Here is a 16674-nt window from a genome sequence, read left to right as displayed (position 1 = left end):
ATTCATATAATACCCTTATAGTACATTAGGTAGGTGTATATTTCTTGTAGCCACACAATTTTGAGTTCCTTTTTTAAACTCAAAATTGAGCACTTTATTAAAACTAAATCTTATGATTTTTATATATTCTATCAAATATATCCTTTACAAGAATATTATTTATATTTCATTTGATTTTCATACACATATTTCCTCCCCTTAATTTGTTATCTGTAAGTACAGCAGTTTAACATTGAAAGGTTATGGGCCCCTACATTGCTGTTTTAGTGCACCAGCATTTTTTAGAGGTGTAACGAAACGGTTATTAGTATTTTTTCATTCCACGATTATGGCAAAAAACCATACAGCCATAACTACATAGTTTCTTTTCACTTAATAGTAATCAATTTTATGGTTCAGATTCTGCGATTGCATCCCTTTCGTTACAGCCTGTAATATTGTAATTTTTGGTTTACCCATTTGATATAACTGAGTAGGTATCTAGTTTACATTATACAATTTATCTGTAACATTTACAAAGAATTAATTTCGGCTCATTATGAGCTAATATAGTTTAAGTATCACGCAAAATGGTAAATGTTTCGGTAACTTGTTCTTATAGCTAGAATACTTCAATATTTTCATCTACATAATATTGTTGGCGGATTTATAGGCGAATGGTACGGTAAAGAATCTACCAATTGGCAAACAAATATTGTACCGTAATGATAATGTTGCCAACAATAAGGGAATTGGCCTTAACATGTCTTAAAATACAAGCTTATATAAAATCACGTAAATGTTCCATATTCATACTATGATATCTCGTCTTATTACGTATATTGTTAATTCATTCTATATTGCAAGATGAGTACACGCGATTAAATCGAAATCGCATCGTAAGCCCACCTTACACGATCATAATAGATCTTGTTTTGAATAACCCGCCGAGTTTAATAGGCTTCTCAGGTTGAGAACATAGTATTAACGTACTGGTTGATTTAAATCAGCGGATTATACAAAGTAAATCTTATTATGATCCGTGTACAGTGTTTTTAACTTCAAAGGTAATAAACATTAAGAATACTACCTAAATGTTCTGGTACCGACATAATAGCTAATAAATTCTGATTTGGTTTTTGATTCGATTCCAAATCGATTACATCAAGTCACCTTACAGTACTTAACTCAAAATTATATTGTTTATAATTACAGTTATCTGATCACAGCTGAAACTTTCTACTAATATGTTTTTTTTTTTTCATATTAAAATGCTTTTGGGGGCATTTGACTTCCTTTTTTTTCTACGTACTCCAATAGGAGATATGCATGACGTATATCATAAAAATCTTTGCATTTATCTGTAAAGTCTGAATGAGTAAAGTTAGGAGTACTCAAGAGACGAATATAAATCAAGAGATTGCTCCCGGATGAGTACAGAATAAAAATCAATTTGGACAGAAAAAAATGTCTATGATGAGACATCACAACACGAATATGGATCAACGTAAAATCACAATCGCACATCGATCATCAGAATCAAGTCTCGGGTGTTATTTTAGTACTGGTAACCACCGCCTTGACTCGGGGGGGCGTATCTCTGGCCGGGCCCACTGCTGGGACCGGGGTAGCCGGCGGGCTGGTCAGGGTATCGGGCTTCACCTTCGTACGTTACCTGGAAATAGTGTTTGAATGAATATGTCTCCTGGTTTTGTATCAATCACATAAAAGCAAGGAGGACTTAACTAATAGGGTCTAACAGCCCCATTGCTAGCAATATACGCTGTTTGGTTGACCACCACGCGGTTTGCTCCTAATCAATTCAATCAATCATTCAATCATCACCTAAAAACCATCGTGGTTAATTATTGTAGAATTCGTCAACGATGGGCCAACTGACCTGCTTTCATCATCATCATTATTTCAGTCATTATCCGTCCACTGCTGGACATAAGCCTCTCTCATAGATTGCTTTCATCTTTACCTATTATCACTCACTGGTGCTCCGCCAGTGTATACCGACAGCGCAGGCGGGGCCATTTTTACTCATAAAAAATAGGATATAAGCAAGTTCTTTAGTATCAAAAAATAACGTGACAGTTATACTTAAGCAGGCTACTTTATCATACCTCAGCGTTGAATCCATTCCTCCAGTCAGCGGTGTACTTGACGATCTGGGTGCGACCATCAGGCAGAGCTACTCTGTATTCGCCCCTGGTGACGTCACCATCAGAAATAGCGTTGTGACTATAGTCATTGCCGTCCTCGTTGACGGTGTAGGCAAAGTCGAAGGGCATGCCGGGCTCGTGGTGGTGATCATGGCTGTGGTCGTGATCATGACTGTGATCGTGATCATGCGGGTTGATCTGGAATTTTCAAATTTGGAATTCATTTATTCCATTTTATTCCATTCCACATTATTAGAAAGTTGTTTGCTTGGGTAGCCGGGTCGGATCGCTAGTGTTCAAAATGAACTTTTTTACATACATTGATAGATGTCGTTTTTTATAACAAAGAAAATTGATAAACAAATGAATTATAACGAAACCAGAGGGAGACTTTGTACAAAAGTCGTTTGCTTGGGTACCTCTGTCCTATTCGTGTTTTAACCGTAAAGCAGTTGTGTTTGCATGGCTGTGTTTCGTTTTGAAGGGTGGGATATGGCGTGAATTTACAGGGTACAGAGGAATAACACCTGAGTCATCATGAATGGCAACGCATGGGGGGTATCATGGGCGAAACAGTATACTCTGTTATGTCCATGGTACTGCTCATGTCTATAGGCGACGGTTACCACTTTCCAACAGGTGGGCCGTCAGCTTGTTTGCCATTCTAAGTTGTATAAAAAAAAGTTGATTATTTGGAATTTTCAAAATTAAAATTTAATGTATAATTTATTCTTATACATTAAATATTTTTTGGAGTTAATAATATTCTAAATATATAATCTGCCAACTTAAGATCAAGAACATTAAATCTATCTAATTGAATCTGTCCTACATGACATGAACACGACTGTGATCGAGATCATGCGTGCTGATCTGGAATGTTCGAAATTGGAATTACGAATAATTCATGCTCGTATGTATTACGATAATTTTCTTTTATTAGACTTTGAAAAAATTTGCCATACAAATTTGGATGCAATAATTTTAGGAATAAAGCTAGATGCTTATCATCCATCGATTATATACGCCGACCTTCACACACCACGATTCTATGTGTATCGAATTCCGAACAAGCCATGCAGAACCGCCGAACGATATTGTTTATTGAAACAATAACACATTTGCGAAGAATCGTAAAATTTCGCAACTAAACGAAGGTGGTTTGAAACAATCGGCCAATGTACTGTATCATATTTTTAACGGTACGTTAGGTATTTGTTTTTTGTTCTTTAAATGAATTACCTGTGTTGTTTATAGATACCCGATTTTATTGTTAAATATTTCTTAAGAACACATTATATATTTTAATGTATAAACTACAGCTCGACTAGTTTCGCATTAAATTCGTAATTCTTAGCTGCAAGCGTCTGCAGCTCGCGGTCAGCGTACTGAGGCGCGCCAGGCGCGGACTCGCATCGCAGTCGCTCATGGTTAGGGATCACGTATTGATCCCGAAACTAGTAGAGCTTTTTAGATCTAATTACACGTAAGTTAAACCGGTAGTTATTGCATTAAAAGGTACTCAATTGGATTGTTTTATACTATCAAGTTGTGTTTTATTATATCAACAGTGTCTTTAGTTATTTTTTTATAATTATTTTGTTTTTATTTTTAACTCTCTAATCAGTTCCTGGTACATGATAATTTTTGAAGATTCAATTTATTTTCAGATTGTTACGCTTACTCCAGTATACAATTATCCGGCAAATGGTAGTTATGATACTTTTCTTTATTTTAACTATTTTGACTGTGTCGTGGTTTAACACTGCATCATCATCTAATGGTCGTGGGTTCGAACCCAGCAAAATACAAACACTTGCATTCATGAGCACGTATTTTTTTTAATGGATGATAATGGTATGGTAACCCCGCCTGCGTTATCGGTATACACTGGCGGGGCACCAGTGAGGGATGATATGTGAGGACGAAGCAACTCTGTTGGCTCATCGTGATGAATTATCAAAAATTAATCACGATGGTTTCCAGGGGAAACGCGTGGAGGCCGACCTGTTAGGGTATATTGCTAGTAATGGGTCTGTTGGATCTCACTACTAACAATCCCTGTCCCCCTGATATGCACTTATTAAAAAATAGTATTTTAATTATTTACTTTTAAGTTGTAACAACGCATCTAAGTAAGCCTTGTATTATTTGTTATAGAGAACAGCCCCCCTAGATAAGTGGCAACCGAATCCACCGATGGAATCGTTATAGAAAGCGAATCCATGAGTTGGAACGAGACATCCGACGTTGTTGTCTCATTCTAATTCACAGACTCGACTAGTGTTAATGATGTGCGTTTGCGTTTTGATGATGAACGGATAATATGATGATGATGATGATGATGATGAATAAATACACCTAGTATTTGAAGCGATTTAACTAGGGTAAATAAAAATAGATAATAATTTGAAGCGTTGATGTAATATAAATTTGATGTAATGCGTTGAAGTTTTGTTTTGCGAGTAGTTACAATTTTGAAACCTGAAAGGTCATGTAAATTTCTCCTGCGTTATGATTGGCGTTCTCGCGATGTCGTGATGAGCGGCTCTTGTGACTGGTTGATGTTGTGTGTTCTATGATCTATTAATAACTTAGCAGTCGTCCATTGGTTTTACCGCTGAAACCGCTTCATTATACGCAGGAGTGAATAATATTCATTGCATATTGTTAATGCTTTAACAACTAGCAATGTCGATTCCATCGATGAATTCGCTTGTCATTCGTCTAGAGCAGGAGTGGCCAATCGGCCGATCGCGACTATTAGTGTAGTTGATCGTGGCAAGGCCAAAATTTCGCTATGAATTTTTGATGAGATGAATTCTCAAGGCGAATGGTGCATCTGCCTATGCTGACGGTATACAATGGTGGAGCACTAGTGGAGACAGAAGTCAGGTCAGTCAGTCGTGGCTGATTCCCATGATTTGATGATTTCCAGGGTGAAGGTTGACGATAGGGCATAGTAAACAAAGGGAGACTGTACGAAAGTCATCTGCTTGGGTACCTCTGTCCCATTCGTGTTTCTGCCACGAAGTTGTATTTGCATAGCTGTGTTTCAGTTTGAAGGATGGGATATGGCAATTAAATGACAAGGTACCGACGCATAACACCATAACCCTCAGGAATAGCAACACATGATGATGCAAGTGTAATATGGGCGATACAGTATACTCTGTTATGTCCATGGTACTGCTCATGTCTATAGGCGAGGGTTACCACTTTCTATTAGGTGGGTCGTCAATTTGTTTGCCATTCTAATTTGCACAAAAATTATTGCTAGCGACATCCCAATTACAAATGTTCCCCCAAGGTACCGTGTTAAACCGCTGCACCACCTATGTCTTTAAATGAGGGGGGAAAGGGATTGTTGATACCTAACCAGGTCGACCTCCACGCGGTTCCCCCTGGAAACTATCATGATTGATTCTTCGTGATGAATTCATCATGATGGGCTAACTGGCCTGTTTTCATTCTCATCGATCACCCTTCACTGGTGCTCCGCCAGCGTATCCCGTTAGCGCGGGCGGGGTTACCAATCCATTTTCATCCAACAAAAAAAAAATCTTTAAATGACCAATAAGTCATAAGAGTTAATAATTGTTACCTATTACTATTTTAGACGAATTTAATACAAACAAGTTGAAACAGAAGGATATAGGTAAGTCTACAACAGTAAGTTTCTATCGTGAAACAATTTTTTTTTACAACACAGGGGGCAAACGAGCATGCGGCTCACCTGATGGTAAGTGACTACCGCCGTGTGCCTTGAAAAACGCACGGAGGATCGTCAATCATCCAGATGGTTGGGATGAAACTTTAGTTTATAGCGGGTTGTACGATGGTGAAAATCAGCAGCAGGTATCAATCCGAACAATTCCTCAGAGCACTCCCCATGATAAATTCGATAGAAGATGTACCGATTGGATAATATTGTAACAAACTCATAAACTATTTTTAAAGTGAGAAAAAAAGGTTGTCTTCGACTTGCTGCACCCAATAGAGTCCATAATTAAAGTTGAAATGTTATCTACCGTCCACATTATGGGATCACTCCAGAGGGAGACTTTGTACAAGTCGTTTGCTTGGCCACCTCTGTCCCATTCGTGTTTCTACCGTGAAGCAGTTGTGTTTATATGGCTGTGTTTCGGTTTGAAGGGTAGGATACAGCAGTGAATTTACAGGGTGCAGAGGAATAATACCTGAGTATTCCGGAATGGCAACACATAAGGAGTATCATGTGCGAAACAGTCTGTTATGTCCATGGTACTGCTCATGTCTATAGGCGACGGTTACCACTTTCCATCAGGTGGGCCGTCAGCTTGTTTGCCATTCTAAGTTGTATAAAAAAATGAAATAAGACACAAATAAAAAAATAAATATCTAGTAAGAAACAGTAGGCAAAAGTGGGAATACCTATTTAACAATTACTGCACGATAATTGCTAATTATAATGGTATTATGTTGCTTGATTATTTCTTAGATAGGTTAAATGCACTTTTCTCTCTATTAATAGATAGATAGATAGATACTCTTTATTGTTTCCTCCAAAAGATTACAATAGTAAACTTATTATAAATATAAATAATTACAAGAAATAATCACAGTGAGAAAACAATAGGCGACGTTATCGCTAAAAACGATCTCTTACAGGCAACCTTTGGATGGAGAGGAGTAATTATAAACAGTTTGATTGGAAGCACGATGAAGATTAATTTGTACTTTGTTGCTTTGCTATTGCTGCTGGGCATAAACCTCCCCCATAGACTGCCATAAAGAACGGTCCTGAACCACCTGTATCCACTGACTCCCTGCAATGCATTTGAGGTCGTCAATTCATCTAGTGGGGGATTGTCCTACACCCGTACGCGGTTGTTACTCAAAAACCTTTCTTCCCCATCGGTTGTCGGTTTTTCTTGCTATGTGACCAGCCCATTGCCACTTCAGCTTGCTTATCCTGTGAGCTATATCGGTTATAATATTAGGAATTGGAGGGGGAAAAGGGATTGTTAGTAATGGAGACTGAGAATCCCATTGCTAGCAATATACCCAACCAGGTTGACCTCCTCGCGGTTCCCCCTGGAAACTATCATGGTTAATTCCTGATTAATTCATCATGATGGGCTAACTGGCCTGTTTTCATTCTCATCTATCACCCTTCACTGGTGCTCCGTCAGCGTATCCCGTTAGCGCAGGCGTGGCTACCATACCATTTTCACCCATAAAATTATATATATATATATAATTCCTGAGGGGCTACTCATTCATAGATTATCTGAATCTTTTATTTCAATAATTAATAAATTTTAAACAAATGTTGCAGAATATGGAGAAAGATTATCAAGTAAGTTATAATCATCATTCTATTACACATTCATAATACTTATTCATACATGTGTATTGGTAGTGAGATCTAAATGAAATAATTGCATTATACAAATTAGTTGCACAATTGTCAGTACTGCTAAAAAGCCCATGTTTAATATCTGTATACATGTATATGATAACGCGAGTACTGCTTCCTACAGGACAGGCTCGGCCTAGTGTAGGAAGCAATGATACATTCTGTGCTAATACAAACATACTCTGTTAAATAAATATATCTTTTATCCTATCAACCGCCAATAGTCCATTGCTGAACATAGACTTTCCCCTTCAATTTGGTACAGTAGTTTTCGCGTGATGCAGGAACAAAAACAGGACAGACAGACACAAAATTTTTAATAAAAGTATTGTTACAGCTTCTCTTGCTCTTATTAAGAGTCCTTATAATATATATTTTTTACATTTCTTACATTTAGGTACCTGTAGGACAAATATGGTCTTTTTTTATACAAATGGCAAACAAGCTGACGGCCCACCTGATGGAAAGTAGTAACCGTCGCCTATAGACACGAGCAGTACCATGGACATAACAGAGTATATCGTTTCGCCCATGATACCCCCCATGCGTTGCCATTCCTGAGGACTCAGGTGTTTTTCCTCTGTACCCTGTAAATTCACGCCATATCCCACCCTTCAATCCGAAACACAGCCATGCAAACTCAAATGCTTTACGGTTGTAACACGAATGGGACAGAGGTACCCAAGCAAACGACTTTTGTACAAAGTCTCCCTCTGGTCTAGTTATAAATGTATGATATTAGTAAGTTTTATTATTAAAAAAATGTTAAATTTTATTGAATTATAGGCGTTGAAAATGGTAAGTCAATTAATTGACAACATATCAACTGTCGCTGTAAATCAGCGACCACACTGCAGGTTCTTCAAAATATCCGTATTAAGATTTTTTTCCATGGACTTTTTTTTATATTTTTATTTAGAGGCTTTTATACTATAAGGATATGTCAGCCTAAAAGAATATGTCGCGGGTAAAAGCTATAAAATAAAACTATACCAACTGATTGTAGTTTGATTGGTTTTTAAATTACCTACTATGTGGAGGTAATAGTGGTATAATATAATATAATAATTTGACGGTAATTTGTGGTATAATATAATAATTTGACGTTCATAAGCGGCTAAAATGTCCTACATGAATAAATGATTTTTGAATTTTGAATTTTGAATTTTAATTAAAAAAAAAAATCAATAAGAAGGTTCTAATTCGGTTGTAGTTTTTAATGTTTGTAACTTCGTAACTCCATCAGTTGTAAGTTTTTAAAAAATCTTTTTTTTTTTACCTAAAATGTAAAAAAAAAAATAATTTAATTGAAATCGGTTTTCTAGTTTAGTTTATTAAAATAACTGGTTTTATCATAATTGAAGTCGGTTTATTTTGTGGGATACAATCTTAATTCTATTTTCAATTTGTTTTCAATATATAAATTAATTCAAGGAACAAAACACACCAAAAACTACAGAGGTATGCTTGTTGATATTACTACAAAATATGCATATTAAAGATTGATTATTGCAGGTCCAATGAAACTGATGTATGCTATATTTCCCGCCAGACAGAAAATTACAAGATGTACGACAGACAGACCAATTCAGTGTAAGTATATATATCTGACACATGCCAGGCTCTGACACAAGGAGCAAATATATATATATATATATATATAATATTATATATATATTTATATATTATATATATATATATATATAATCTATTGCCAGATACGTTTCCGTTATTGCATTTTTATGAAAGAACGAGATATAACAGCAGGCGTGTTTAATGTCATGAGTTTAGTTGATAGATTTGGTTGTTTAGGGGATTGTTACTGTCTTTTTAGTTCCGGATGTAACTTAAAAATTCTTACTCATTAATATCTTCTAAGCTCCCCTTCATAAATCATTTGTATATCTGTGTGCAACGGTTAACACTAGACTCTGAGTAACGATCTATTAATTTCCCTTGTTTAGAGGTGAAACACGTGTCGCAAAACGTGTATGAACGAAATGGCAGTCGGAAATTGATAGCTAATATGAAAAGTTGGGGGGGAAAGGGATTGTTAGTAATGAAGACTGAGAATCCTTTGAGAATCATTGCTAGCAATATACTTAACCAGGTCGACCTCCTCGCGGTTCCCCCTGGAAACTATCATGGTTAATTCCTGATGAATTCATCATGATGGGCTAACTGGCCTGTTTTCATTCTCATCTATCACCCTTCACTGGTGCTCCGCCAGCGTATCCCGTTAGCGCAGGCGGGGTTACCATACCATTTTCACCCATCAAAAAGAAAAATTATGAAAAGTTGTGGAATTTCTCAGTTATAGTGGTGGTAAATCTTTAAGTGTTAGTAGTATATATATATATATATATATATATATATATATATATATATACGAGGTCTGTCCGGAAAGTTCGTATAAAAGTGTTCTGGAATGCGAGAAAGAGGAGTGGGGAGGCCAGGTAAGCGCAGGACCCCTTCCTTATGTCCCTAACAATGCTTCAGTTCTGGTCTGACCGCCGTGCGGTGCGAACTGGCTTGTCACGCCATCTGTGAAGTTACCTCTTAACGAAACCCCGTCGGCATGGAGCCCGCTTCCGTTGAAGAGCAGCGCGTCGTAATCAAGTTTCTCTCGAAACTCGGCAAGAATGGCCGTGAAATTTTTGCCGATCTCAGAACAGTTTATGGGGATGATGCTGTGAAGGAACCAACCGTCCACAAGTGGCTAAAAAGATTCAGAGAGGGCCGAGACAATGTTGATTGTTTTTTTCGATGTTCGGGGGATTGTCCATCAAGAATTCGTCCCTCCAGGCCAGACAGTTGATGGAAAATTCTACGTCGATGTGCTCAGACGCCTCAAAGCTCGTGTGGCACGAGTTCGTCCAGAATTGGCGCGAGAGGGGCGTTGGATTCTTCACCACGACAATGCCCCTGCCCACACCTCTCTTGTTGTCCGTGAGTTTTTGAGTAAAAATTCCATTACGGTGACCGAACACCCCCCCTATTCGCCGGATTTGGCCCCGTGTGACTTCTTCTTGTTCCCAAAAACCAAATTGGTACTTCGGGGGCGGCATTTGGGGGACATAAATGAGATAAAAAAAGCTACGACGGGGCAGCTGAGAAACCTACAACCAGAGGACTTTCAAGGAGCCTTCTCACAGTGGAAACGGCGTTGGCACAAGTGCATTATGTCACAGGGGGAGTACTTTGAAGGGGATAAAATTGATTTACCTGAATAATTGTAAAATAAAATTTTTAAAAAACTTTTATACGTACTTTCCGGACAAACCTCGTATATATATATATATATATATATATATATATATATATATATATATATATATATATATATACATTTAGTAACGAAATTAAAATAATTCTAATAACCAATATTTTTTTTTTATTACAGTGGATCCTTCATTTGTTACTGGTAATAAATAATATATAAATAATAATATTATTTACACATTTGTTTGTAAAAGTGAATGTTGAAGAACTAATAATTTAATATCGTATTAAATAATTAATAATTATTTAATAATTAATACTAAGTTATGGTAAATTTATATGGGTCAGTCAGTGCCTAAGATAAATTATTATTATATTTTATTATTATTATTAAATTTCAGATAGCAGCAACGGTAATACATAATTGTAATTAAGAAGATTTAATTTTTAAAAATATTGATTTACACTCATGATAAAACAATATAGCATAACACCATAGTTCTCAGGAATGACAATGCATGAAGGGTATCATGGACGACACAGCATATTCTGTTATGTCCATTTGACAATTTTAATCCTTCAGTATGTGAACATACTAATATTACGTTTTATTTATATAATTAGCAATAAGCCTGATCAGCAATCATCAATTATGTCAATTTTATATTTTTTCTTTTTTGAATGTAAAGTTAATTGTAAAACTTTGTCGAGTCCCCATGATTCATGAGACATGTTTGCCTAGTGTGGGGCCCATTGAATCTTGTGTTTGTAACTTTATGTTTTTATCAAATAACAAATTTCTATTTCTAATTATAGATAGCAAAGAAGATAAACTGAGTAACGAAAATTATATACCAAGCAAAGAGGAACCGAATAATAATAATGGTGATTATACTTACAAACTTTTTCAGTAAATTTTTAATGAAAAAGTAACAAAATTAAGGTTTTTTTTAATTTATCACAGAAACTGTCTCTAAATGAAATTAGTAACAAATCGATACATTCAGATAATGTCATCATTTATCATCATATGATTTGATGCCATCAGTTAGTCGATTCGATAGATCGACATCAGTATTTCAATCAATGATTATTTGATTAGAATGATTTTGTTTAATTCCGCTACCATCAGTATTACAATCAATGGTTAGTTGATTAGAATGAGTTTGTTTAATTCCGCTACCATCAGTATTACAATAAATGGTTAGTTGATTAGAATGATTTTGTTTAATTCCGCTACCATCAGTATTACAATCAATGGTTAGTTGATTAGAATGATTTTGTTTAATTCCGCTACCATCAGTATTACAATCAATGGTTAGTTGATTAGAATGATTTTGTTTAATTCCGCTACCATCAGTATTACAATCAATGGTTAGTTGATTAGAATGATTTTTTTTAATTCCGCTACAATCAGCATTATAATAAATAGTTAGTTGATTAGAATTATTTTGTTTAATTCTGTTACCAGCAGTATTTCAATTAATGGTTAATTAGGATTATTGTGTTTAATTCCGCTACCATTAGTATACGTGCAACTGCCAACATTTGATGGTTAACTATTATTATCAATCTCTGACCGTTATTCAGTCCACGCACATGTTGCAATACGTGTTTCACAACAAAATAAGGGATCATCAGGCAATTGATACTTTCTTAAATCTAATTTAGTAACATATTCAATCAGTTAATCTATTTTTTATTTTATCTATTTAACATCATCATGTGGTCTCGGCATAGAAAGGGCCACCCTTTGTTTTTCCGTGGGTGTCGTAAGAGGGCTTAATGGTCGAGGAATGGGCAGCAACGTTCCTCTCAAGAAATCACTAAAGCTTAACTGCGTTTGTCAACCCACCTACCAAGAGTGGCAACTACTGGCAAAACCCCCCTTATAGAGGAGACCAATGACCAGCAGTGGACAGTTAACGGCTGATATAAGAATTTAAAAAATATTTTTTTTTAGTTGTTACCGAACCCGAGGCGGAAACTACGACTATACAAGAAGATGATGCTACAGTAACAAGAAAACCCTACAGTAGCCCACCAGTACTGAAATATCCAGATCACTATTTTGATGATGAATAAATCCTATAAAGATATATATTTGTTTATATATAATAGTGCGCCACCTACCCTTTGTCTTTTTCTCAATGTCCTCTACCCAAAGGTTGTCTAGAAGAGATTGCTTAGCGATAAGACCGCCTTTTGTATCATTTCTTATTACAGTTAAATGTAATAAGAAATGACTATTCTATAAATGGTGCAATAAAGTGTAAATAAAAAAAATAAAAAAAACACCGACCTCAATCATGACGAAGCCATTTTGATTTAAAAACTAAAGTATTAAACTGACTGATAACTGATAACGTTCAGGTAAAAAAAGAATTTTTCAAATTGGTTTATTTTTAAATGACAAAGTTATGAGGTAACAAATATATATATATATATATATATATATATATATATATATATATATATATATATAAACTAATTGAGAATCTTAAATTTTTTTGAAATCGCTTGTAAAATCTGTTTGTTTCGATTTGTTATTAGTTTCGTTTCGAGTGTTTTTTTTTTTTAAAGGATACAGACTTACAGATTGGTTCTATAGAAATCTTATTGTAATCTTTTTTTTATACCACTGAGGTGGCAAACAAGCATACGGCCCACCTAATGGTAAGCGGTTACCGTAGCCTATGAATGCCTGCAATACCAGAGGTATCACGCGCGCGTTGTCGACCCTGAAGAAACCTCTTTACCCCCCTTTTGAAGAACCTCATGCTGTAGTCTCTTGGGAGAACCTCGGCAGGGTTTGTTCAAAACTCAGTTCAGTACTTTAGTTTTCAAATCAAAATTTTTTTTTTGTGAAATCTGTCAAGTTTTTTTTTTTTTGTGAAATCTGTAATTATTATTTGTTTTATTTCACTTTTGGACATCAGTAGATTGTCTTATGGTCAAGCTAATTATTGGTTTGTTGAAACGAAATGAAATATTTATTTGCTTTACAGACATTTTACATAATGAAGGCCACATGACAGAACTTTCTGGGTTATTATTATTATTATTATTTATTTAACTCTTTATTGCACCATAAATAAAAATATACAATGACAAGTGAATAATTCAAGTGAAATACAGTAACATAAATACAGATTGAAATATACGCATAAAGGTACAAAAGGCGGTCTTATCGCTAGGGCAATCTCTTACAAACAACCTTTAGTTAAAGGAGAACATATCAGAACAGTTCTGTTTGATTGCCTTAAAATTAATAGCCATGCAAATTTAATATTAAGTAAGGATATAGAAATTATGTTGGTTATTATTAAGATTAATAAAAATATGTTTATATTTTCATTAAGTTTTACTGTAAATATATTTATATATATATATATATATTTTGTACTTACTGGTGTTGGACCGGGGGGTACGTAGGTCGGGCCGGAGGGCGGTGGCCTCGAACCGGGCGTAGGACCGGGGGGCACGTAGGTCGGGCCCGGAGTCGGTCTCGGACCAGGGGTCGGTCCGGGAGGCACGTACGGTCTGCTAGGGGTCGGTCGCCCGGGAGAAGGAGTCGGGTACTGTGGAAAATGAGTTACATTTAATACTGAAGTATATTTCTTGTTTTAATGAATCAAATCTGTTTAAAAACGCTTTTGAAAACAAGTTTTTTATAACGTAAACCGACATCTTGTGACGGCGGCCATTGTTGAGTGAATGAATGAATGATAACTTTACTGCTCGAATACAGTTTAATAATACATTAGAAGTATTAATGTATTATTACGCATTACAATGTACAATGTAATAACAATGTATTATGTATTGTACAATGTAACACCTGTACAATGGATTGTGCTCAGAGGAATTGTTCAATATGATGCCCACAGCCACTTTCTACCATCGTACGGCTCGCCATCGACAGGGAGTTCATTATCATGTCCTACGGCCTCAATGGTCGCGTACTGCGTGGTTTCAGAGATGTTTCCCCCCACGAACAGTCAGGTTGTGGAATGAGCTCCCTGCCGAGGTTTTCCCAAGAGATTACAGCATGTGGTTCTTCAAAAGGGGGGTAAAGAGGTTTCTTCAGGGTCAGTAACGCGCGCGTAATACCTCTGGTATTGCAGGTGTTCATAGGCTACGGTAACCACTTACCATCAGGTGGGCCGTATGCTTGTTTGCCACCTCAGTGGTATAAAAAAAAATGTTAAAGAAAAGACTCTCTGCATTTAGCCGTGCGGCGTGCAAATATTTCATATGGAACTTGTTCTTAAAATTTTACATATAAATAGTCTTTAAGTGAATAAAAAAATTTCCTCAATAAGCAAATTGTAAAGTTTTTCATTAAAATTTTTTGTCTGTCAGTTCTCTGTATAAACTAATGATTTATGAATAACTTCGATTCGATTGACACCCTCCCATAAGAATCACACTTCCTTCCGTATATAGCTATAAATAACATGAAGCACGCCCATTCGGACGCCATATTTGCTTTTTATAATTCACAACGCACAATTATCATTAACAACAATGCACTTCTAACCTTGCACGTTTATTTAATAAACTATTCAAATGTCAAAATAATTTAACAGTTAAATATTGCTGCGAAATTATTGGCCGTGAAATGTTAAAGTGTACGCTATTATAATAATTGGTGTTATATTTTATGTTTATAGTTTATTTTTATTATACGTCGCTTATTCAGTTATTACGTTGCGTTTTTAAATTTATTCCGCGTGGACGCGTTTTATTGGTGCACTAGCTCCATCTAGTTAGCAGCGGTTGTAAATTGAGTCCCATTCGTGTTTCTACCGTGAAGAAGTTGTGTTTGCATGGTTGTTTTTCGGTTTGAAGGGTGAAATATGGCAGTGCATTTACAGGTTAAATAGGCATAATATCTTACTCCTCAGAAATGGTAACGCATAGAAGGTATCTTTAGGGAAACAGTATACTCTGTTATGTCCATGATACTGTTCATGTCTATAGGCGACGATTACCACTTTCCATCAGGGGCGCTGTCACCTTGTTTACCATTCTAATTTGCATGACAAAAACAAAAAAAAAATTCGAGGAACCTTGGTTACTTTTTTACGGAACCCCTAGGTTCTGCGACACACTTTAGAAGCCCACTCTACGATGTAAAAATAAAAACGTTTTTGCTGTTGTCGTTTTAATCGTCACGTAATTTTTAGCGCTATCCTATTATATGCTTAGTTAATTATTTGTTATTTTTATAAATACGATAAATTACATCACTGTTATTAATTTTGAATTAACAAATAACAAAAACAACATATAATTTGGACAACCATGCACACATAAATATTCTCAATGCTATTAAAATAGTAAAACAATTATTTTCCAAAAAAAAAAAAAAAAAAAAAAACTATATAACACAATAAAAACATTATCTAATGATCTAAAACGCATTGTAAAACAATTGTTTCGCCTTGAAATTGTCTAGTGCCTTCAAAAAATCATCTCTTATATAGGTATTACGCGTAATCGTAAGACTTTAAAGGATATATCACTGTCTTTTTAATTTATTTATTTACACATACACTGAAAAAACTTTCCATTTAAATAATATCATTAAATTAGATACACTCTCTTTTTAAGAAAAAAAAACTATAAATCATACATGCTATATGACAAAACAAAATCAAAATTAAGATTACACATTTAATTAATAACATCATTATTTTATTTTAAAATTATAATAAGAAAAGAAAAATAAAAAAAAAAAAACAAAATGAATGAAGCATGTTACTCCTTACACTATGGTATGGAACGTTTTTGTTTCTAACTGTATTTATTGTTATAAAAAAAAACTGTATTGGAAAGTGGCATTTTTATTCCATTTATCCCTACTGGACACACAATGGTAGGGACAGGTGGAAAAAC

At 35.3% G+C, this 16674-nt stretch overlaps 1 protein-coding gene and 1 long non-coding RNA gene across 5 annotated transcripts in view; one reads left to right on the top strand and one right to left on the bottom strand.

The window, feature by feature from the left end:
• Positions 1-142: 142 nt before the first annotated feature.
• The window catches only part of LOC113523198 (pro-resilin), a 61198-nt gene continuing 44666 nt past the window's right edge, over positions 143-16674 (bottom strand). For all 3 annotated transcript variants that reach the window (XM_052891830.1, XM_052891832.1, XM_052891833.1), the window contains exons 4-6: positions 14181-14351; positions 2109-2345; positions 143-1654 (exon numbers count right to left, since the gene is read on the bottom strand). In XM_052891830.1, the coding sequence (XP_052747790.1) occupies positions 1538-1654; positions 2109-2345; positions 14181-14351 (525 nt within the window). In that variant the 3' untranslated portion in view covers positions 143-1537. The remainder of the gene's footprint in view (positions 1655-2108; positions 2346-14180; positions 14352-16674) is intronic.
• Positions 3189-9137, top strand: LOC116412999 (uncharacterized). 2 transcript variants are annotated; one of them, XR_008252487.1, is made up of 6 exons: positions 3189-3349; positions 3818-3857; positions 5767-5805; positions 7468-7488; positions 8335-8346; positions 9064-9137. It is a non-coding gene; the product is annotated as an uncharacterized LOC116412999 (long non-coding RNA). The 2 variants fall into 2 exon arrangements; XR_008252486.1 differs by lacking the exon at positions 3189-3349 and adding an exon at positions 3363-3633.

The sequence above is a fragment of the Galleria mellonella genome, unplaced genomic scaffold (genome assembly GCF_026898425.1).
Source record: "Galleria mellonella isolate WM207_F2 unplaced genomic scaffold, CSIRO_AGI_GalMel_v1 utg146, whole genome shotgun sequence".
In the NCBI taxonomy this organism is placed as follows: domain Eukaryota; kingdom Metazoa; phylum Arthropoda; class Insecta; order Lepidoptera; family Pyralidae; genus Galleria; species Galleria mellonella.
Note: the sequence above shows the minus strand (reverse complement) of the source record. Positions and strands in the feature narration are given on the sequence as shown.